A 25228-nucleotide genomic window follows, 5' to 3' on the forward strand; every position below is an offset into this window, starting at 1 on the left:
TTTGCTTAATGTATTGTAAAATAAAATACCATAAAAAACGAAATTGAATATTATCATAAGAAACTAGTTCTAATTTTTCTTTATCTTCATCTTCACTTGAATCATAATCATCTGCATCTCATTCTGCTCCAATATAAAAGTAGGTTGAGTAGATGATGCACTTGATTTCGATCTCATTGGCATTCTAGTAGAATGTCTTGTTTCTCCAACACCGCCAGCATTTGCAACCAAACCCCATTTTAATTCATCACCATGAAATACCAAGTCATCTTTCACATCATTTGAAGTGTGTTCACCCATCTTTCCAATTACTCATTCATCACTTTCATCAATATCTTTCAGTGAAATAGGATCAATGACATCACATCTATTATAACGTTTCTTCAGCTTATGATTGTACTTCACATGCATAAGATCATTCTTCTCTTCTTCTTCTAGTTTATTTCCTTTTTTTATTATTATTATTTCTTTTCTTCTTTTTATGTATTTACAATATTGTTACACTTGTATGATCTAAATCTTTATTAAAAATAAAATATAATGACAAAACAACGTGATCTGTGTAGTCGAAGATTATGATGAAGTTTTATAAAATCAATTTGCACGAAAAATTACAAATACATATATGTAATTACTACACAAAGGACACTACATCCCTATAGATATTTTAAGATTGTATCGCGTCATCACCTTAAATAAGTGTCATACAATCATATGTTAAAAATTCCAAGTTCAGGGATTGTATTGAGAAAAGCTGTCAAGTTCTAAGACTAGTGTGAACCAAAAAAAAATTTAGAGATCAATCAGAAAATTTTGCTAAAATTAGAAATTTAACGTCATTAAATCTTAAAAAAAATTTATGTTAGCACGTTTGGTACATTACACATTTTCCTAAGAATGTAATGATAAATTATATAATTATAATATTTATTTATTAAATATTTTACAATAAATTTTATTACTAACAAATATTCGAATTAAATATTTAATAAGATTTTATTTGACAACTTATAATTTTAATTGAAAAATTGTTCCAAAAGTTTTATTTTACAATAAGGGTTAATGTTTTAATTTTTTGAAGTTTCAATTTACATGGTAATGTAACTTTCTTACCTTTATTGGAATCATATAGGCATATTTATAGAAAAATAATTTTCTAAAAAATTAAATTCTAAATAAATTAAATAAATTTTATCATACTAAATGTTAAAATCATTCTCCAAATGATTTAATTTCTAATAAAGTGATATTTTCCATTATATTAAAGGCTAGGTTTTTTTTAATCTTTTGTTTAGATTTACTTATAACTTTTAGTTATTGACGATGATAAATTTAAAAAATAAAATAAGCATGGCATTTAAAACTGATCCTCGCATAGGTGAAATTTAAAATCTATGATGGCATAAAAGTGTTACATGACTCGTTAATAAACATTTAAAACACATTTAATAGTTATGTAATAAATGACTCAACATAATACTTTCTAATATACTAAAATTAGGTGTGGCTGGTTTGAGTGGAAAAGTGAAAAGAGTAAAAATTGAAAGAAAAAAGTGTACCGGTAGAAATTAAAAGTGAGAGAACAAGAAATAAGAGCGATAATCATTTTTATTATAATGCATAAAAAATTATTTGAAATTAAAATTATAAGAGAAGAGAAAATGAGAGATAAATGTAAGTTAATTCAAAATTATACATTTTAAAAATTCTATCTTTTTTTACAATTTTCAACTCTACAAAATAATTAACTATAAAAAAATTAAAAACTTTTTATTTTCTATCAAACACATCACACACAAATGAAATTTTCAAACTTTACAATTTTTAAATTTCCAAATTTTTTCACTCTAAGAATAAATCTTAAATCTTAAACAAAAATTTTCAAACATATTTCTACAAAAACTTAAACTAAACTAACCTTTTAACTTTTTCTTCAAATTTAAACTTATAAGTAAAAGGTTAAAATATGCTCCATCACCATAAATTTAAAATGTAGTAAATCTACAATTAATTTTAATATTTTTCATATTTATAAATGTAAATCTAATTATTAATACTATTAAAATATTTTATTAAATTCAAGTCTGTTATTAAATTGTTTTTTAATATAGTTATTAAGTGATTTTTTATTTAAAATATCATACAAAAATTTAATAAAATACTTTTAAAGGTTTTAACAATTGAACATAATATTTTAAATCTAAAAATAAATAATTAAATTCTAAATATAAAAAAAATCGCTGGTGAAGTTGATATTAAAATTTTTTTACCGGAGAACAATCTTAAATATTCATTATACTATTTATTTTAAAATTAAATTAAATAAAAAATTTAAGAAAAATTAAGTACCAATTTCATTAAATTTAACCCAGTTAAGAAATGCTATATTGACTCTTTAAAAGAGAATCTGTTTACTGAATCCTGAGACACAAATTTGGAAGAACAGAGCAAAGTAGAGAAAAAAGCCACTTTTCTCTCTTTACTTCTAAAATGCCATTTTTCAGACCCTTTCTGTCACTGTAAGTTTCTTGACTCAAATAATATTTCAATTCTGTAAGAAAACCCAATTTTAGTTTCCCCTCGTCTCTCAATTTCATAATTCTTTCCTCTGCACTTTCTTTTTAATTATTATTTTGAGCTCATTTCTTAGTTATTTTGTTGGTCTGCTCATTTCGCATTGACTTCACCAATGCTCCCTTTCAATTCTTTTTAGATATTAATTACTGTTCTTTTCCTCTGAATTATGTTTAAATTCATGTTAATTTTGTTTTTTTTTTAATTGAATTCGAGTTTTTAACCATTTATAGATAAGCCATTGCTTTGAGTGAGGTTGTGATTGATCATTATGTAAACTAAACAGATAGATTGAACCGATGGAGGGCGGTATAATCCAGGCTTAAAATAAGGAAAAACATGCTGAATCGGTTTCCTTATGCACGGAAAACATGGATGTGGGAGGGGAGAAAGGGGATGATGTCAATGGTGTGAATGCTGAGTCTAATAAGGGTGGTGATAATAATTGGAATTTAATTGAAAATTTGACAGAGATAGAGGTAGTTTCTAATCAGGATGATGATGGAGTTGCAGGGGGTAAGCCGTGTTTGGGGATGGAATTTGAGTCGGAGGATGCAGGCAAGACATTTTATGATGGATATGCTAGGCTGTTGGGTTTTAGCACTCATGTTGGTCAGTTTACACGAGCGACGCCTGATGGGCCAATTGTAACATGGGATTTTGCATGTTCAAGGGAGGTTTTTAAGAGGAAAAATGTTGAAAGTTGTAATGCCATGTTTAGGATAGAGAGAAAGGATGGAGGGAAGTGGATCGCAACAAAGTTTGTGGAGGATCATAATCATTCTATGGTTACTCCTAGTAAGGTTCATTACCTTAGACCTCGTAGGCATTTTGCTGGAGCCACTAAGAATGTTTCAGAAACATTGGATGCCACTGCTGATGTTTATGTTTCATCAGATGAAAATCATGCTTGTTATGAAGCAACGAGGATCAAGAATGCCTCCTCTGTCATGCCTAATCGCCTTGGAAGGGGTATGGGACCTTCAGGCTATTTCAGACCTTCTAGCCAAAGGAGAACACTGGGGAGAGATGCTCAAAATCTCCTTAATTATTTCAAAAAGATGCAGGCCGAAAACCCTGGCTTTTATTATGCTATACAGCTTGATGATGATAATCGGATGACTAATGTTTTCTGGGCTGATGCAAGATCAAGGACAGCTTACAATTACTTTGGAGACGCAGTTACTTTTGATACAATGTATCGACCAAATCAGTATCAGATCCCATTCGCTCCTTTCACTGGCATAAATCATCATGGCCAGATGGTGTTATTTGGTTGTGCATTACTTCTAGATGAGTCTGAATCTTCCTTTACTTGGCTATTTAGGACGTGGTTATCTGCGATGAATGATCGACCCCCTGTTTCTATTATCACAGACCAAGATAGAGCAATAAAAGCAGCAGTTTCACAGGTTTTTCCAGAAACTCGCCACTGCATTTGCAAGTGGCACATCTTGAGGGAAGGACAAGAAAGGTTGGCACATATCTACCTTGCTCATCCTTCCTTTTATGGTGAGCTTTATAGCTGCATAAACTTTTCTGAGACAACGGAGGATTTTGAGTCGTCATGGGGAGCTCTCCTTGATAAATATGATCTACATAAAAATGAGTGGCTTCAGGCAGTATATAATGCTCGTAAACAGTGGGCTCCTGTTTATTTTCGTGGTACTTTCTTTGGTACTCTTTCTTCAAACCAAGGGGTTAGCTCCTTTTTCAATGGGTACGTAAATCAACAGACAACCATACCCCTTTTTTTTAAGCAGTACGAAAGGGCTTTAGAACATTCTCTAGAGAAGGAAATAGAAGCAGATTTTGATACAATCTGCACCACACCAGTGCCGAAAACACCATCACCTATGGAACAGCAAGCAGCAAATTTCTACACAAAGAAAGTTTTCTCAAAGTTTCAGGAGGAGCTAGTTGAAACTTTTGTGTACACTGCAAACAAGATTGAGGGCGATGGCATAGTCTGTAAATACAGGGTTGCAAAATATGAACATGAGCATAAAGCATACTTTGTTGCACTGAATATTTCGGATATGAAAGCAAGTTGTACCTGTCAGATGTTTGAATATTCTGGCATTCTTTGTAGACATATATTGACAGTCTTCACTGTGACAAATGTTCTTACTCTTCCATCCCATTACATATTAAAGCGCTGGACTAGAAGTGCCAAATCTTGGGTTGGATTGGATGAGCAACATGCTGATCCTCAAGGTATTGAGACACTAACCACACGCTTCAATAACCTGTGTCAGGAAGCTTTAAAATTGGCAGAAGAAGGAGCAATGGCTCCAGAGACATATAATGCAGCAATCAATGCTCTTAAGGAGGCTGGGAAAAAGATTGCCTCTGTAAAGAAGAATGTAGCTAAAGTCAGACCACCTAGCTCTCATAATAGTGGGAATAATCATGAAGATGGTTGCAAGAAAACCACTTCTCCTGTCTCCAAAATGATCCCATCTTTGTGGCCATGGCAAGATGCAGTACCACCTCATTTTAATCTTAATGATGTTGGGGCCCCACTTACTGACTTGAATCAACCTAGCATGGTGCCTGTATCTCTTCATCGTGATACTGGTCACCCTGATAGCACGGTATGTGTTGAAGAAGTCTATTTCCATTTTACTTATTTACACTATATTTATGTCATTTACTTAGACACACTGCACACGCATACATGCATCGGACTATTGTTTTATGCAGCATTAGCTTACCTTTTTTGGAGAAAATATGTGAGAATTCTATTTTCTGTTGGATGCAGGTGGTTCTCACATGTTTTAAGTCCATGACTTGGGTTATAGAAAATAAAAATGCAATGGAAGCTGGAAAAGTAGCTGTCATAAACTTGAAGGTATGTGGCCATATACTCTTATTTTCATGACGATTTTATCAATTTAATTGTCTTGTTTGCATTATTCTTTTTTGGTTTCTTTTGGGTTTCACTTTGTAAATTCGAGATAAAGTTATCTATCATACATTAGATGCTTCTCCAACTGTTATTAAGTAACAACAAACAGCTTATTTGATTAGTCTTTTGTACTGTTCATGGTTCTTTTACTTAAGTGAATTTGCTATCATGTTTCAAATTCTTAAAGCATGCAATGTTGTAGCATGAATGATTCGATTGCTTTCCATTGCTATACTTTCCTTTAACCTCTCTTGCAGCTGCATGACTATGGCAAGAATCCTTTAGGAGAGACAGAAGTGCAGTTTAGGCTCACAAGGGTTACTCTGGAACCAATGTTGCGATCGATGGCTTACATTAGTCAACAGCTATCAACACCACTAAATCGAGTTGCTGTCATAAATTTGAAGGTTTGAAAATTTGAGCTTATGTGCCCTCATATCCTAGTCTGTTTTTATTTTCAAATTTATTTTCATTTAGATAAAGAATGTAAATGAGTTGGTTGCTTGTATTGATTTATTATTTGTATGAATTACCTTAGTGTTCTAGCTTAATGATATTAGATGCTACACTGACGTATCTTTTTAAGAACATATTGTATTTAACGAGCTTTTAATGAATTTAACTGCAGTGCTTGGTATTTCTTCAAATCAAGCATAGTGTGCTTCAATTCTAAATATGAAGATGTGTCAATACTAGATCTAGTTGAAAAAGCAGATTCTCAGAATCCGCATTTTCTAACTTGTTATTACCAAACTGCCCTTTGATATTTTAATCTCTAAATCTAACTTTCATTGTAACAATCCTTTTTGCTTCTATTTTAACACAAGATTGTAGCTAGTGAATGCATTTGAATGGCAATTTGGTGGTTGAGTTTTGATCTTGCAAAGAACCAAAATCCCAACTTATTAGGCATTACAGTGAAAATAAAACTGGTAAGCAGTAAGCATGTAATGGTCCTTATTTTGAAATGAGCTAGAGTTGACTAAGGAAGTTTCCTGTTTCCTTATTTTAATCTCTAAAACTGGTAAGCATGTAATGGTTCCTTTACCTGTAGAACATAGAGATAAGTGGTCTGCATCTTATGTGCATAAAATGGCATATTCTATTCAACTATCTTTGTGTGAGATCAAATGCCACTTCTCTTCTTCCATTCTCTATTGGAGCTAGAAATAATGCACTGCAATTCTTAGAAACTTTTTACGTTCCTCTTTCTTCCTGTGGGCAAAATAACAGTTGCCAGTTACTTGGACTGAGGATTTGAGATTTTCATATGAAGAGTTCATTAGTTCTTGTCTATTGAGATTTAATGAGCTAGTAAGTCTTTGGTGTTGTATATGACTTCCGATCTCCTCTTTGTCTCTATGTGAATATTATCCCATGTTGATTGCTGAATTTTCTTTAAGAACTTGCTATAAAAAGCTTACAATTATAATCTTTCCATTAATCAAATCTAATGATTTTAATGTGGAGATTAATTCATTGGAAACTGGGGCATCTCTTAAGAAATTAATCGATCAAAATTTAAACTTCACTGAATTGTGTTTTTTTTCATCTTGTTCACTTAGTCTGTAAGCATCTACTAATCTTAACCCATCCTTTTCTCTGAACTGGAAAACAACAATGGCTATGAAGTGTCTAGAATGCCTCCTTTTTGAAGCACAGGAGAGAAATTTTAACTTGGCTATTAAAGTTAGATTTATTGACATAGGAAAAAAGAAAAGAAAGAAAATAAGATGAAGATGTTGTTAGATCTCATGATGAACAGGGCTGTTAAAATAGAAAGATATGGGGAGATAGGTTGAATGGCTTTAGAAGTGACATATACTTGTTCTCTGTAAGAAACTTTGCCATAATGGTCATACTTGATGTCTTGATATTTCCCTTGATTTACCATCTGTTACTATCTATACAAAATTAAACATATGAATCTTTTATTTTATATAAGTTTCCATCCATTGGCCACGTCTTGACATTTTGATTTGTCTAGCACCATGTGCCCATGTTACTTGACTTGGGTGTTATTGTCGGATATGTGTATATATCTTACACAGATATGTTTAGATTTTCTAAGTTCATCCATATATTGGGAGAATCCTTGGAGGGTCATATTTGTATACCCGTATGTGTTAGATGAGTGTCAAACTCGGATACTTTTAGGAAAATAAAGAGTCAGAGCAACATAGGTCTAAGTTGCATTACTATTAATTTGTGGCACTGGTATGAAGATTTAGGAGTATCATCTTTCTTTTCCTTTTCACTACTGCTTGGAATTGAAGAGTAAGATTTCTTCTTCTTATTGCTTCAAGGGATTGATTTTGTTTTGTCTGTTTAATGGAAGTCTAAATCGTTTTTTTCTTCTTTTTATTTACTTATTGCTTGTTTATTTGCATTTCTCAGCTCCAAGATACCAAGACAACTTCTGGAGAAACAGAAGTAAAATTTCAAGTGTCAAAAGATACTTTGGGTTCTATGTTAAGATCAATGGCATATATACGTGAGCAACTTTGACAGTTGGTAAGCATTTATTTCCAGGGTTCAATTTCATTGTTAATGGAACCATAGTTCAACAAATTACCAGAATGTAAGTAGACAACATTGTACTCAGTAGCAGGCAAACGAATGAATTTGTTAATGGTGAATCAATGTTATAAGTATTTATTTGTTTGGAATGGATGAAATTCACAAAGGTTGTGATGCATTATTAGGGCTTTTACGTAGTCGTTGGTTTATATTAACCAAGTCCTTTTCCTAATTCTAACTGTTTTAGCCTATATTGCTTTGAGTCTTCATTTTTCTTGAAGTACCCATGTCTGAAACATATCTGGGTATGAGCATGGGGTCGAGGTGTTTATGGGCCGGGCCGGAGTAGGCTTAAGCATGATATTAACTTACTTTATGTTTGCCTAAGCTCAGCCCGGCCCAAAATATGGGCTTAAAATTTTGCCCAAGCTCGTCCGTATTTGCAAAAGACTAATCTAAGTTCATTTTAGGCCTGCCTATATACTTTTTTTAATTTTTTAAAATATTTATATTATTTTAATTTAATATTTAATAATTTTATATAATTTTTATTTATGGAACTTTTTATATAGTCATAATATTATTTTAATGTTTACATTAGAGTAGTATTATATATTTAGTATAGATTTACTTTTTTGTGTTATAAATTACATGATATATAAAATAATATAATATGAAGCATTATAAACTTAAAAACGGGTCGGGCTTGGCTCGGGCTTTGAATGTTCAAGCTTGAGCCCGGCCCTTATTTTAAATGGGTCTAGTTTTTTTGCCTAAGCCCATTTCTCGGGTCTAATATTTTTGTCCAAACCTTCTCAAATTTCGGGCGGGCTTGGGTGGGTAACCTGGCCATGAACAGGTCTAGTATGGGGATATGACCTTCCTTGGATTCTCAAAATATATGGAACAAGTTAGAAAAAATCTGAACATACCCTTCTCATAGACATACTAGTATCCAACACAGTCGAGTTGCATCATAGGCCAATTATGACCATATCATCTATCGGTCAATTTATATGCTTTTCTACTGCTGGTATTGGTATTTTTCTTTTTTCAAATTAGGGTTTGACTTCTGGGAAAGGTTTGATGAAGTTTCAAACATTAAATGAAAGTTCAGGTCAGTTAAAAGGGATTTTAAGGAGTGTTGCTATCATAGAAATCAGGTTAAAGTTTTTGTATCCAGGGTGTTATTATGTGCCCAATTGCAAGGTATGGAAATTGGATCCCATATAGGAAAGTATGGGATTTCTGTTGTTTATATGGACCTAAACTCTCCAACCTCAACAACTAGCTTTTGGAGTGTGGTTCTCCAAAGGTCAATTTTAATTTGTATCAAAGTCAGCCATCATGTCTCTCAGTTGCAATTGTGCAGTACGGTTGATGACATAGGTATTGTAATTTTTTCCTGGAGCTAGATTAAGCTAGCTCAAAACCAGCACATGTGGGTGCCGAAACTGCGGAGCATGGTCTTTTATGTGCCAATTGCAAGGTATGGGACATAGATGCCACATAGGAAAGTGCGTGCTTTTCTTGTGGGATTTATATGGAGCTAGGCTCTTTAATCTCAACAATTAGCTTTTGGGGTATGGTTCTCCAAAGATCCATATCAGGTGTGTTTTAAGGGTCTTTGGAGGATTATATCACCATACTCATGTCCTAAAATGAGTTGAACATGGGTACTTAAAGAAAAAAGAAGAGTCGGAACAACATTATGATGTCCTTCAAAGGATTAACTTCTAGTAATTATTTTACTTTTGTGATAGTGTTCTTCATTCAAATGACAAACTCTTCAAGAAGATGGTTAAGCTCCATTGCAGGGCGCATAGCTGTATCCGAGCTCTCCATGTGTGGAACACTTGTACTTCATTCGCCGCTGCCGATAAGTGACTTTTAGTCTAATTAAAGTGGTATACTATGTTACTGTTTGACATAATCTGATTAGATATAGTCAGATATGATCATTTTGGTGACACCAACTGCATATGGTTTAGTCTTAGGTAACTGTCATTCATATCTGTTTAAGCTCTTAGCTACACTGGTTCTGCGTGGTTATTTGTTGGAAACACTCATTTATTAATTTAAACCGTGAATGAACAGTGTGTTTGTGTGTACTTTTTTTTAGAAAGAATATATGCATAAACGAGGCCATTGCTTTGAAATAAGGGAAGGCATTGTAGTTACTGGAATTTGAACTCCGAACTTGTTAGATGTTGGTTGTATGAATCAGTTAAGTTAAGCCCGGGTCTAAATTCCGGTTATTTTTACTATGGACATTTCAGTGAAGGGGTTGTAGGTGTTGGAATTTGAACCTGACCTTGTTGGACACTATCTCTTAAACGGTTGTTGTATGAAGTAATTAGGTTAATCCCGGGTTTAAATTCTGGTTAACTATGAACATTTTCAGCTGTTACAATGAAGGGAAGAAGGTTTGGCTGGAATATCCGTCTTGTTAGGACATTATGGTTCTATATATAATATAAAAGCTTCAGGTGAGAGTGATGATTGTATTGTGAATGAATAAAGAAAGCAAGAAGTGTGTTCTCCTACTCTGCTTTACAATCTTGATCTGAACATCAATTCTCATCTCATGTTTAAACAATTCTGATTTGGATGTGAACTTTTTTCGATTCAAATGTATGTAATTTTGCCAATACAATATTTTTTTGATCTTGAAGGTGTAAGACTCGGAAGAGAAAATGGAGATTTGGAGATGAGTTTTTATTACAAGGTAGATGCCAATGGTAGACAAGGAAGAGAGGGGAAAGGCTAGGCCTCCCACCGGTTTTAGAGCTAACAAAGCAACTATGAGCTTCAAAGCTTGTACGACTAAATTTGATCCAATATGAGTTCACTTCAAAGAAAATTTAAGGTCATAGTCCAACAAAATTTGTGTTGGAAAAAGCTCATGCTTGATAAAATCTAAGTTTGAGAAGACTTGAATTTAATTCCAACTCAAAATATAAAGCTAAAAAAACTTGAATTTATAATTGAAATAAATATAATTATATGATAATTATTCAATTTATGAAAATGTATTTATAAATATTAAATAATTATATTAATATTTTACTAGCAATCAAAGTAATTAGTAATGAATTTTTATGTTAAAATTATAAAATAAAATAAGTTTGAGTAACATTAATTATGAATATAAAATGTGTTTTAATAAAATCATTATATACACATAACAATAGACAAATATAATAATTCGGATATAAAATAAAAATTTAATAAGTTTATTAACTATATAATGATATGCCAAGTTCCAACAACCCAATAAAACAAGTAGTTTAATTCTTAGTAATGACATCCTCTTTCGTTAACTTGTAATGTACAAAATATATATATATATAGTACATAATTTAATTTAATACTCAAATATCAAAAATAATTTTATAATTTTCACACATGATTAAACATAAGATTTCTCCTCCTCCTCCTTCTAAAGTATCATAATACTTCAGGCTATGGAAATTATATGTTAGCTCTAGATGCACAAGTGGCCCACTCCCTTGATTTTTTTTTTTTGTCATTTTCATAAATAAGTTGGATCTAGAAAAATATAATTTGAATGTCCTTAAAAGCGGAAAAAGTTTTCAATTCGTTAACGATCTTCCTAAAATCAGGTTGATTCATTTTTTCTTATTAATGACGATTCATATTTTGATATGCTGTTTCCTAATAAATAAAGAATTGCACTTAAAGTAAGAATTCTTGCTTGCAATCTTGATTGAACATTGTAACTTTTGCAAATGATCGCATAATTTCTATCAATATTCCATGTGATGCGGCCCAAACAAGAAAAAGATTAGAAAGGAGATAGAAAAGACAAAGGGAAATTGAGGAGAGTAGAGAATGAAGAAGGAAATTATATTAAGCAAAATCGATAATTATTTCCTCTCTCAACAACAGGTTAAAAGAGGAAAGAGAGTCCTTACAAAAGTTAGTTAGGCCATACAACTGTGACCATTACCTACCAAACGCACAGTTTCAATAAGTCTATGTGCACCATTTCATTAATACAACACACGTTTAAACACAACATTTCACCCTCGTTATTCATGTTTCCTATTTTTATATTTACTTATAACAAATACTCCCTTTCTAAAAAGATCTTTATCATCAAGGATCAAGGTGAGGAAAGTTGCTACGCAGCTGTTGCAATGGCTCTCAGGTTGCGTCTTTTGGAAACGTGTTGGCCCATTCCACCACACTACAAGAAAATAGACTTTTAGTGGCATTTTCCTAAGCGCCGCAAAAAACACCGCCAAAGGTAATGCCGCAAAATTTAGCGGCGTTTTTCTGAAAAAAATGCCACAAAAGACCAATATTTTTAGCGACGTTTGTGGGAAAAGCGCCGCTAAAAGTTGTGGTTTTTAGCAGCGTTTGTGGGAAAAGCGCCTCTAAAAGCCTTGTGGGAAAAGAGCTGCTAAAAGCCATGGCTTTTAGAGGTGTTTGTGGGAAAAGTGCCGCTAAAAGTCATGGCTTTTAGCGGCATTTGTGGGAAAAGCGCCGCTAAAAGTCATGGCTTTTAGCGGCGTTTTTTTCACAAACACCGCTAATTTTGGAAGATTTGAAATGTTCATTTTTATCCAATATCCAACCCTTCTTGCATTAAATCAAACCAAAAACAGAAAATATAGCATGAAATCTAACCAAAAACAGCAAATGTCGCATAAAAAATACAATAAAAAACATTAAATCTAAATGATACTTCAAATTTAATGAAAGATCTATGATGTAAATTAATAAATTAAGTATAACTCAAAACATTCTTACAATAATGTTAAATGTGACAATGTTAAAAATGTTCTTATAAGGAGAAAACTAATGTCTAAGATGGCGGCTTTTACGACTGCTGAAACATCTGCATCATTTGCTGAAGCTGTAGCTGGAGCTCATCGTACTTTTTGCTCTGGTCTACTGCCATCGTTGCTGCCTCTGCCTCTCTCGCTGCTGCTTTGGCTCCCTCGTTATTCTTCTTCTTTGCCTCCTCATTATTCTTCTTCTTGCCTCCTCGCCTCTTCTTCTTGCCTCTAAGTTGTTGCTGGAGTTCTTCATATTTTCTTTGAACCTCGGCAATTTGCTCAACTGTGCTCGCTTGCATCTGAGCAATCTGGTCTCTTAACCTCTGAACTTCAGCTTGAGCTTGACTCCCGGAAGGCATGTATTGCAGGGAGCCGGATCTAAAATATTGGGTCTGGGTAACACCAGATCCTTGAAACTGAACCCGACCGTACCTTTCAGGACCCAAAACTTCAGTGATAATTCTGTTATCAATGTTCTCAAGATTAACAGAACTATCAGTCGAAGCAATCGCTTTGTACTCTGCCTTCTTCTCCTTTAGTTTCTCCTAATAAATTAATTAAAGAGTTAGAAACGAAATATATAATAAAATTAGAAACGAAATATATAATAAAAAGGAATGCAACATAACTTAACATTATTTAAAACTACTAACGACGAATTAAACCATTATAACTAAACATTATAAATATTTATAATAAATCAAATTTTATTAAGTAAATATACCATAATTTCTCCAGCTTCGGATGTCATAGGAGATCCATCTTTCTTCCTATGCGTAATCTCAAAAAGCTAAAGGTGACCAACTTTTTGACCTGACGAGACTTCCTACAATATAGTAGTAAAAATATTATTTAATAGTAGAAAGTCATTAATATTTGACAGAATTAATAAATTCATAATACCTCGGCCTCAGCTACAGAAGTAAAACTTTTCGACCTTGCCGTGTGCGTGAATTTTTGTTTTTGCCTACTACTTGTTCCAACTCGCTCACGGTCCTACATAATGAAATTATTATTACGTATATAGTAAACACTATATATAAGAGTTTGGAAATGCGTAATACCTCTCCTTTCTTTGAATTCTAGAATCTAACCGCATCTTCCCATTGGTACCTCAGCATTCCCGGTGAGACATTTCTCAATTTTTCCTCTAGGCTTATGTCTTTCTTAAAATATAGTTTTTTCAAAGTGCTTTTATGGTCTCTCCATTTTTTGCCCAATGCCTTCTTGATATAGTCATCGGAGACCTCTAAAGCAAATCTCTCCTAAAAAAACACAAGTTTAGAATGTAAATATAAATGAAAGTTAAACCGAAGTATTATAAATTACTTTAACGTTTTGTTACCTTAATATTATCGAGAGCCTGATTTTTGTTGCTATCAGGAATGTGATGCCATGATTCGTAGTTGATGGGCAACATATTAGCATTTTGTGCTATAATGCCCAAATAGCCTGCTAAAAGTCGAGCTTTAGATCCAACAGGCTGACCATGACTGTTTCTACTTACTTTGACACGCTCGACAGGATTTAATTCGTATAAATCTTTAAGTAGCGTACGTCCTTAACCTCTGCGCGTCCTACCACTTTCAGCTGGAAAACGATATATTATTATTATATTAAAATTGAAAAATAAATCAATAATAAAAGTCAACACACATGTAAAATAAACTTAACATTACTTTGAATTTCTGCATGCTTGTCAAGTGTCTCCGGCACATTCGAAGATCCAACAACTGTCTGCTGTTCACTATTTGCTTCTTCTGAATTTGGAGTATTCTGGACAATACTTAAATCTCGTAATCTTCTTCTACGCATTTTTCCTGCAATACACATAAAATGATTGAAATTTTAGTAACAAATTACAACAATAATAGTACATGTAAAATAGTTAAATTATATAACATGACCAAGATTAAAATTATAATATTACATATAATTAAAAAATCGTAAAATCTTATTCGTAAATATCTTCATCCACATCATGTCGAACCTATTGATGTTGTGTACTAGTACTAGGGATATTTTCATCTAAGTTTTGTTCTGGAAAAGGTAATGTTTCTGATCTTTCGACGATGTCATCTCTACTTCCATTACCCATGTCAAACAAGTCTCTAGGGGTGTTTCGGAGTACAACATACCAACCTTCATCAGTTGGATCTTTCGAATAAAAAACTTGTTTCACTTGAGAGGAAAATACAGATGGCTTGTCCATTAATTGTTGTCCAGTGTGAATCAAGCAAGAGAAATTAACTATTGTAAAACCAAATTGATATTTTTTAATTCCACGAGCAATATTAGCATCAGCCCAATCACAACGAAATAAGACAACTTTTCATCTGCCATAGTAATCCAACTCAATAATGTCAGTAAGAAGTCCGTAATACTCCACATTACCCTCAATCGGATTACTGTCTCTAGCAGTAGCATAACTTGTAATTGAAGAATTAACAACAATTCCACAATTTTGAGTTCTCCTCATTCTCTCGCGATATTTTGTATGAAATCTGTATCCATTGATGAGGAAGGCACTATATCTTTTTATTACTCTGTTCGGACCTTGTGAAAGCCATTTAACTTCGTCATTGACGTCCTTCCCACTCCAAACCTATTGAATCGAAAGTAAATTGAGTAATTATAAATGTATTATGTAAAAACATTCTTATTTGATTAACTAAATTTCGCGGTTATATGTAACTTATTAACTTCAGTTACATACCGTTTAACTTAACCATTCATGAAAAGATTCTGTGAATAACTTATTAATCTCTCGATGTTGTAATCTTCGAGAGCGTGCACGAGATCTCAAAATTTGTTTGTACTCACTATGTTAAAAACAAGTTTAATTGGTTAGAAGATAAACAAATCAAAACGATGAATATGTGAGGAAATTTTAGAACTTACTTGCGTAACGGTTCAATTGAATCGTGGTGAAAAAGTACATATCGATGTGCTTGTATCCATGATATATCATCTAATTCTGCAATTTCAACTTTGCCGATTGGTTCTCCATAACTTTGGAATAAATAAGTTTCGGCCAAGTTATGATCATTGAGCCCAGCATTTCTACTAGGTCTATTCAATCGTGTTTCAACATCTTCTAAATATCTAGAATAGAAGGTCATGCATTCTTCTGCCAAGTAGCCTTCAGCAATTGATCCTTCTGGATAACGCTTATTGCGACAATACGACTTCAATTTGCTTAGGAACCTAAACACGATATACAATATTTATCAAAAGCTGTAACTAAATGTATAGAGGTGAATGAATGAATACTTGACAAATAAATTAGCACCTTTCTATAGGATACATCCATCGATAAAAAACCAGTCCACCAAGTATTGCTTCATGAGGTAGATGGATTACCAAGTGCACCATAATAGTGAAGAAAGAAGGTGGAAAGATCTTCTCCAAATTGCATAAAGTCAAAGCAGCTCGATCCTATACTTTCTCAAGTTCTTCAACATCCAAACCTTTACCACAAATAGCTTTCATTATATTGGATAGTTGAATTATATATGACGTCACATTTTTTGACATACAACACCGTAAGGCAACTGGGAGTAAATCTTCAATCAAAATGTGGTAATCATGTGATTTTAATGAATATAATCTTCGATCTTTAAGACTCACACATCGAGATATATTTGATGTATACGCATCTGGGACCTTTATATCCTTCAACACCATGCAGAACACTTCTTTCTCTTCCTTTGACATCGAAAAAATAGAAGGCGACAATCGATACTTCCCATTCGGAAGTACTTGAGGATGAAGATCACGCTGAATTCTCATGTCAACTAAATCAAGTCGACTCTGAAGATTGTCTTTTGATTTTTCATCGACATTCAAAATTGTCCCAATTATGTTCTCGTAAACATTCTTCTTAATATGCATGACATCAAGATTGTGGCGTAAAATGTTGTGCTCCCAATAAGGCAACTCAAAAAAAATACTCTTTTTTTTCCACAAGTCCGCCTCATTAAGATCATCCTCTTCGTCAGATTCATCATCAGATTCATCCCTCGATCTTCTCTTTGTTTGTATGTTAGGTGATTGATTCATCTTCCCATAACTAAAGTTGATATCTTTTAACATAAACAAGATTTCAGATCCAACGGTCTGCTCAGGAGCTCCTCTGTACTCTTCAGTACCGTTAAATAGAGTCCTCTTAAATTTAAATTTATGATTTCCATCTAACCACCGATGATAGCCCATGTAAGAGAACTTCTTCCTATTGTACAACCACTTCGAACAAGTTTGCGCAGCACAACAAGGACAAGCATAACGTCCTTTAGTACTCCAACCTGATAAATTAGCATAAGCCAGAAAATCATTAATTGTCCACAATAAAGCTATACGTAAATTAAAGTTCTCATTTCTTAATACATCATATGTCTCAACACCAGACCATAATTGTTTTAACTCTTTAATAAGTGGCTGCAAATAGATGTCAATATCATTTCCGGGACCTTTCTCTCCAGGAATAATCATTGATAAAATAATCGAAGATTGCTTCATACAAATCCATGGAGGCAAATTGTAAGGAACAAGCACTACAGGCCAAGTACTGTACGAAGTACTCATGATTTTAAATGGATTAAAGCCGTCAGCTACTAGCCCAAGCCTCACATTTCGAGGATTGCTTGCAAAGCTTGGAAATTTACTATCAAATGATTTCCAAGCTAAAGAATCCGCAGGATGTCTTAATAATCCATCATCGGTCTGTTGATCATTATGCCACCTCATAGATTCGGCCGTCTTTGACGACATGAAAAGCCTTTGAAGTCTTGGTATTAGGGAAAAATATCGCAAAACCTTGACTGGCTTCTTTCTTAACTGTGCCCCATCTTCATCCGCATTCACATCTTCTGTATTCCCATTCATCCAACGAGACTTACCGCAAACATTACAACACTGTTGGTTCTTCTGATCACCCCAGTACAACATGCAGTCATTTGGGCAACTATGAATTTTATCGTGCCCAAGGCCCAAATCTTTTATTAGTCTCTTCATATCTTGACAAGATTGGGGGATTTTTCCAAAAGGAAACATCTCTCTCAGAAACTCTAGCAGCATTGTAAAAGAGTTTCCAGTCCACCCTCCCAAACATTTTAAGTGAAATAAACGAATGCAGAAGGGCAATTTCGAATATTTTGATCCCTCGTAAAGTTCTTCGTTCATTTCATTAAGTAAATTGTAGAACTTCACCGCTTCTTCATTTGGCTCCTCATCAGGTGCACTTGTTTCCATTTCGCAAAAAACATTTCCACCAATATTACAATCATCAGATGCAATAAAGTCAGGTGGAAACGATTGATCACTATGACTGTGCATATTAAATGTATCCCGCAACATACTTTCCATGTCATATTGTCTAACATACTGGTGGTAATCAGTATCAGGATAAGTCGGATTAATCGTTGAAGAAGTTCCACTAGATGTACACTCTCCATGGAAAATTCATTTTTTATACCCCCGAATAAAGCCATCAACAATTAGATGTTCGTAGACAACTTCACGAATATGCCAATTGATGTTGCCACACTTCTTACACGGGCAAAGAATCATATTCTCTTGGCTTGCATTTTGAAATGCAAAATTCAGAAAAGTTTGTACTCCATTTCGATAGGCGTTGCTTACCCTTGACAATTTCATCCAACTCATATCCATTTTGTAGTTTTTGAATTCTAAAGTTGACAATAAATTACACGGGTAAGTTGTTTATTTATAACTCTAATTAAGTTATGTAAGTTTTATATGATATATATTTATGTATTATGTAAGTTATGTAAATTATGTAAATTAAGTAAGTTATCCGAATTATGTAAATTATGTAAAATATGATATATATTTATGTATTATGTAAGTTATGTAAATTATGTAAAATATGATATATATTTATGTTGATGGGATTGTGATTGTGTTGATGGGAAAACACAAGGGAAGTGAAGAATTGGTTATTAGAATAAATTTACAAGTTTAGGGTTAATTATTTATTTTGAATTATGTCTATCCTGTGTGCTCAATTATGATTATTTTTATTGAGTCACATGGTTAATTATTTACAAGTTTTTCGTTATTAAAATAAAATAATATAAAATAAAATAAAACTTTAAATACAATTTAATTTATTTAGGTAATTTAAAAATAAAATAAAAGTAGACAAAAGTTTTTTCCTGATTAAAATAAAATAAAATAAAACTTTAAATACAATTTACTTTAATTAGGTAATTTAAAAATAAAATAAAAGTAGACAAAGGTTTTTTCGTGATTAAAATAAAATAAAATAAAATAAAATAAAACTTTAAATACAATTTAATTTAATTAGGTAATTTAAAAATAAAATAAAAGTAGACAAGTTTTTCCTAAATAAAATAAAATAAAATAAAATAAAATTTTAAATACAATTTAATTTAATTAGGTAATTTAAAAATAAAATAAAATTTGACAAAAGTTTTTTCGTGATTAAAATAAAATAAAATAAAATAAAACTTTAAATATAATTTAATTTAAGTAGGTAATTTAAAAATAAAATAAAAGTAGACAAAATATTTTGAACATTGTTAAGTCTTTCTTTTAAATTGCATTTATTAATTTGTTAATTTAAAAATTAGGTAATTTAAAAATAAAATAAAATAAAATATTTAAATTAATGACATTAAATTTGTTAAGTCTTTCTTTTAATTTGCATTTATTAATTTGTTAATTTAAAAATTAGGTAATATAAAAATAAAATAAAATATTTAAATTAATGACATTAAACTTGTTAAGTCTTTCTTTTAATTTGCATTTATTAATTTAAGTAAACATTGTTCCTTTGGTAATGACAAGTTTATGCTTAAAAGCTATGATTTATTTTGAATAAAAGTTTAACTTAAATGATAAAATAATGATAATATTTGTGATAAAACGGATGAGAATATTTCAATAATGTTTAATAATTTAATAAAAATCGTGATAGAAATATAGAAATATTAAGTCACAAATTAAAAGGTTGCAAATTGAGCGAAATGATCCCTTTACGTAATTAATCTCAAGGCCGATAGCATAACAAAGATAACCATTCAGTACTTGATCACTTGTAAATTGGGTATTATTATATCTATGTATTGTAGAGGAAAACAATGGCAAACAGTTCATCGACAGCATAACAAGTCTCTGAGGATAAACAGCATAAACAAATTTAAAAAATAATCCAAGGATAAACAGAATAAGTTAAAAGCATGATCCATTAAAAATTAATCTAAGGATAAACAAGAATAGTAATTTAAAAAACGAAAGAAAAAAAGAAAGTAAAAGATTAACTAACCTTCTGCTTATCTAGCCTTTCTGTGTATTTGAATAGTATTTGTAGTTTTTCTTTCTCTTTCTTAGATCTCGAGTGGTAACTGATAAAGCAGTTGAAAGCTTCGGCTCTTTTTCCTATTGCTGGTCCGATACTGCCCAATCAAAAAATTCCACTATTCCACTATTACACTATACGCAATTACACTATTCCACTATTCCACTATTATTATAATCACAGAAGCATTCTTAGCATGACAATGCCATGCACCATTTCAACTTTGAAATTTAGATTTCTATTAAAACCCTCTATTACCGGGCTACTGGAGTCGTGAAGAAAAGATAGACATTATGAATAAAAAAATCAAACCACGTAATGGGTGTTATTTGAAGGGCAAGAGCAAGAGAGATGGCCTTAAAAGAACTGAATAAAGTGCAAAATCACAATACTATATAATTTTAACTTCCTCAATATTTCGGTATCCAAAAAGAAAGCACCCAATTACACCATTAACTTCAAAGTTTTAACCAAAATATATACACACAAATCCACCAGCACACCCCATCAAAAGGCACCAAATGAGCCCTAAAACTCAACATTGTTAATAATAATAATAAAAGCTTCCATCACCTTTTATGGCAATGAAAAGTGAGTGAGATCATTATTATTATAACTCCCTATCTTTTCAAACTCACAGTTATTCACTCACAACAACCAACAAAACAAATAATCTATTAATGGTTTTTTAGATATACATTCGCAGTCTGCAGCATTCATCTTCATATGTAATTCATTCCATTTTCATTTTTGACTTCTTACGTGTTGGAGCTTCATCAGTCAAGCACACAAGAACAAAATCAAAGAAACAAGGAAAAACCAATACAGATATAATTATCACTCCCAAACCATAAGATTCATATGATATACAAAACCGAAAATAGGATGGCAAAATATTTAACTAGAATTTCCAAATAAACATTTTTGTCCCCTACTAATTACTTTTTCTCTTCTTCAAATTCTCTACTTGTAAGACTAAGTAATTCCCATTTATTAGAGTTATATTCTTAAGTAATACTTTGTCCACTCTCTTACTGATTTCATCAAACTAATAACATTCACTATCTCAAATCAAATTCAGCCTATTGAATAAATCTATCCTCACTTAGTAATAGTTATAATTTCTGCCCTTCCATCTTGCTTCTTAACATATGCATGTTGCAAAAATTTCTGTTCAATAAACATAAATTGTCATACTAAATCTTCACTTGCCTATAGGTAATGAACTCGCTCTGATATTTTAGGCAGAAACATTGTCATAGTCTACCAACTTCATAAGTAGGAATTTAAGCCTTTGTTTAGATCAGGATATATATATATATTTTGGAACAAAAAACTAGAAGCAATTATTGGGGGTAAGGCAAGACAGAACTTGAGTTCTAGTTCTCTAAAGGTGCTAGAAGCCTCGTACCCATTTAAAACAACAAATAGAGCACGGGGCATAGTCCTAATAAAACTGAGTCTTAGTAAAAGGAAGACAACTTCACACAATGCAAACTCGAAGCCTGATTCATCTACGCCTGATCCGTACATTTGAAACAAGTATCATGCAGCAAATGGGTACCAAAATTTACCGACTAATTGCGAAAGTGGAGAGCGACGGCGACGGAAAGCAAAAGAGACGACGGAGGACGACGATGAGTAGGTGGTCGGTCGACTGAGATACCTAGGGATTTTGGGGAAAATTAAGGGATTAGGGGAAATCTATTTTGGTGTTTTGGGGGAGAAGGCTGAGACTGTCGGGCATGAAAGAAGGGCTTAACATTAGAAATGAAAACGACGCTGTTTTGAAAATAAAATTTCACCGTTTGAGGCGCTTATGAAAAGCGCCGCTAAAAGCAATCTATTGCGGCGTTTCCAGGTGAGCGTCGCTAATCTCCAAACAAAACAACGCCGTTTCTATTAAGCACTAATGTTTTTTGCGGCGTTTATTTAAAAAACACCGCTAATCCCTATATATTCAACTAAAAGGACGACGTGTACAGTAAACTTTAATTATTTTGCGGCGTTTTTAAAAGCGCCACTAATACCTTCATATACTAAAACGGCACTGTTTTCTTTAAACTGAACTGTCTTTTGTGGCGTTTTCTATAAAAACGCCACTAATCCCCTATATATTCAACTAAAACGACAACGCTTCCAGTACACTTTACTTCTGTTGCGGCGTTTTTCAAAACGCCACTAATACTCTATCCAACTAAAACGACGCCGTTTTCTTTCAACTATACTGTTTTTTTATGGCATTTTTTAAAAAAAAACGCCACTAATCTCTTAATTTTTATATTTCATTTTTATTTGTTATAATTTGGTAGCCATAATAATTAACTTATGATAGTCAATAGTTAATAATATATCTATATTGCATGATAACTTTGAAATTTTAAGTTTAAATTTCACTTATATAAATTAAGTGTAGAGGAATTTATTTAAATTGAAGTCTTCGTTCAATTAACTGTTTAGATTAATGGTTTTAATTATTAATACTAATGATGATAAATGTTAATATGATGATAATTAGTTATAATTTAATCCTAATATTATTAATTAAAGTTTAAAAGATTTATGATCTCTTCCGATATATGGTACATACTAATCTTTTTTTTACATTTTATGGAAGTAGATAATTTTCAGTTTTTATCTTTTAAATATGCTTAATATTTAATCCTTATATTTTAATTTCTATGGTTTCTATGTGTTTATAATGTTATTAAGTAGATATAGTAACTATCCATATCTTTTAAAAAGCATCAATTGATTGTATAAAATTTCATCATTAATTTAACAAATTTCAAGTAAACCACTTAAATCCTAAACCTTTTAATATATATAAAGTTTATAATTTTAATAATTTAAACTATAATCATATATAATTTTAATATATTAAGATAAATATTATATATCTCTTTTACAATTATATAAGAAATCGTTTAATATATAAGTTAAAAATGATAATTAATCAAAACCCTAAACCTCTAACCCTATCTCGCCTTAAAATCCTAAACCTTAAACTTGATACCCTAAATATCACAATACACACATATCTAATTAAACTCTAACCCCTAAACCATAAACCCTTAACCCTAAACCATTAACCCCTAACACTTAAATCTTAAACTCTAACTGTTAAACCCTAAATCAATACCTTAAACTACATAATTGTAACCCTTAAATTAGTAACTCCTACACCTTAAACCCGAACCATATACCCTAAATCATAAACCTTAAACTATAATGATAATTAATTCAATATTTTAAAATTAATACTATCTCTTTTACAATTATATAAGAAAATATTTAATATATAAATATAAAAACAATTAGTCATATACCAAAAACTTTAAAATTATTTTAAATAATAATATTTTAATTTATTTCATTTTTAATAAATATTTTCCTATGTTTTACTTTTAAAATTATTCTACGTGTCATTATTTTATTTTAAGAATTTAAATATACAATCAAAATAAATTATACTTTTAGCGGCGCTTTCTAAAAATGCCACTAATATTGACTTTTAGCGGCGTTCTTAAACGCTGCTATAGATCGATCTTTTGCGACGATTTTTTGAAAAACGCCGCTATAAGTCAGTATTAGCTGCGTTTTTAGCAAGCGCCGCTAAAGCCACTAAATCTCTACAAAAAACGACGGCGTTGTGTGTATTTTTTTGCGGCGTTTTCTCCAAGGCGCCGCTAATGGTCAAGCTATAGCGGCGTTTCTCATATAAGCGTCACTAATTCTCAACATATAGCGGTATTTCCTTATAAGCGCCGCTAAAGGTCTATTTTCTTGTAGTGCCAACACTTTAGTGACAACGTGATTGCCCTTCTTAACCATATGGTGTTCTAAGATTTGAATAGGTTCTTTGATCAAAGCACCATTGGCATCGACCACTCGTAGAGTAGCTTGGATTGGAATTGATCCAACAAGTTTCTTCAGTTGGGAGACATGGAATGTAAGGTATATACGAGTCCCCTGAGGTAGCTGTAAATGGTATGCCACTTATCCCACCTTAGCTGCAATGGCAAAAGGACCAAAATACTTAGGAGATAATTTTTTATTCAACACTCTCCTGACCGAATGTTGGCGATACAGTTGCAACTTAAGGTAGACCAACTCCCCTACCTGAAATTGCCTATCACTCCTGCGTCGATTTGCCAATTGCTTCATTCTGTTCTGAGCTTGTGTTAAAGTGAAACTGAAGCAATTTCCTGGCAGCTTCTCGGTATTGCAAGCTCTTGTCCACACTAGCCACGGAAGATGCTCCAACAAGGTATGTCATGTGTTGAGGTTGGGCTTGGTCATAAAGAGCTTCATAAGGAGTGGTATTGTTGAGCATTGGCCTGCAATGCAACATGTGACCAAAGACTCACCAAGTCGACTTGCATTAGAGCAGAACCGAGAGCAGCTCCAACTTGGTCCATTTTGATTTTTTTGTTCAAATGTAACTTGTCTTAGTTGAATTGTAACTTGTAATCAAAGTTAGTAAGATTTTTGATGTAATGGATGTAAAAGCTGATCATATCAGCTTACTTGTGTATGTGGTTCACATTTTGAAATTGTTAAGAATTAGTGGGAGTAGTTAAGTTATTAGGTAATTGTTCATTGACTTTGTAATTCATATAAGCTACTTTTTCAATGAAATGTATAATTTTTTAGTCATTCTTGAGCTCAAGTCCTCCTTGTTTTTGCTTGTTTCAATTCTTTCAATTCTCTTAAGTTTGTATGAGAGTGTTGTTGCTGCCAATGTTCCAACAAATGGTATTCAGAGCCTAAGTCTTTGAGGGCCTCTGTTTTGTTGGTTTCTTTGTTGAAAAATATAAGCTTGAGAAGGAAGAAATCGAGGTCATTAAGTTTGCTTTAACAAGATGAGCTTACAACACCTCCACCTCCAAAGCATTTATTGGTGAGAACTACCACATTTGGGTAGTTAAAATGAAGACTTATCTTCAAGCTCAAGACTTGTGGAGTGTAGTAGAAAAGCGACATCGAACCACCTCCATTGAGGGCTAATCCCACAATTGCTCGAGATAAGGCAACATCTTGAGGAGAGCACCAAAAGCACAAAGCTTTAGC

The 25228-nt window shown here is 32.3% G+C and overlaps 1 protein-coding gene across 6 annotated transcripts; it reads left to right on the top strand.

Annotated features, from left to right (window-relative positions):
* The first annotated feature begins 2353 nt into the window (after positions 1 to 2353).
* LOC108460547 (protein FAR1-RELATED SEQUENCE 3-like) lies at positions 2354 to 10868 on the top strand. 6 transcript variants are annotated; one of them, XR_008281567.1, is made up of 7 exons: positions 2361 to 2519; positions 2861 to 5171; positions 5339 to 5428; positions 5743 to 5892; positions 7883 to 7999; positions 9769 to 9912; positions 10681 to 10868. XR_008281567.1 is itself a non-coding variant. In XM_053026913.1 (6 exons), the coding sequence occupies exons 2-5, from the start codon at positions 2946 to 2948 to the stop codon at positions 7991 to 7993; spliced, it is 2577 nt and encodes an 858-aa protein (XP_052882873.1). In that variant the 5' UTR covers positions 2354 to 2519; positions 2808 to 2945; the 3' UTR covers positions 7994 to 7999; positions 9769 to 10133. The 6 variants fall into 6 exon arrangements, 5 of the variants coding, with proteins under 5 accessions (XP_052882873.1, XP_017615561.1, XP_052882872.1 ...); XM_053026913.1 differs by lacking the exon at positions 10681 to 10868 and having other exon boundaries at positions 2354 to 2519; positions 2808 to 5171; positions 9769 to 10133; XM_053026912.1 differs by lacking the exon at positions 9769 to 9912.
* The last annotated feature ends 14360 nt before the right edge of the window (positions 10869 to 25228 follow it).

This window comes from Gossypium arboreum, chromosome 4 (assembly GCF_025698485.1).
Source record: "Gossypium arboreum isolate Shixiya-1 chromosome 4, ASM2569848v2, whole genome shotgun sequence".
In the NCBI taxonomy this organism is placed as follows: Eukaryota; Viridiplantae; Streptophyta; class Magnoliopsida; order Malvales; family Malvaceae; genus Gossypium; species Gossypium arboreum.

What these genes read in the sequence shown, in the direction of transcription:
- LOC108460547 (XM_053026913.1), top strand. Translation starts at nt 2,946, where the DNA reads ATGGATGTGGGAGGGGAGAAAGGGGATGATGTCAATGGTGTGAATGCT. An exon ending in TAGCTGTCATAAACTTGAAG is followed by an intron (nt 5,429 to 5,742) that starts GTATGTGGCCAT and finishes CCTCTCTTGCAG; the next exon opens with CTGCATGACTATGGCAAGAA. An exon ending in TTGCTGTCATAAATTTGAAG is followed by an intron (nt 5,893 to 7,882) that starts GTTTGAAAATTT and finishes TGCATTTCTCAG; the next exon opens with CTCCAAGATACCAAGACAAC.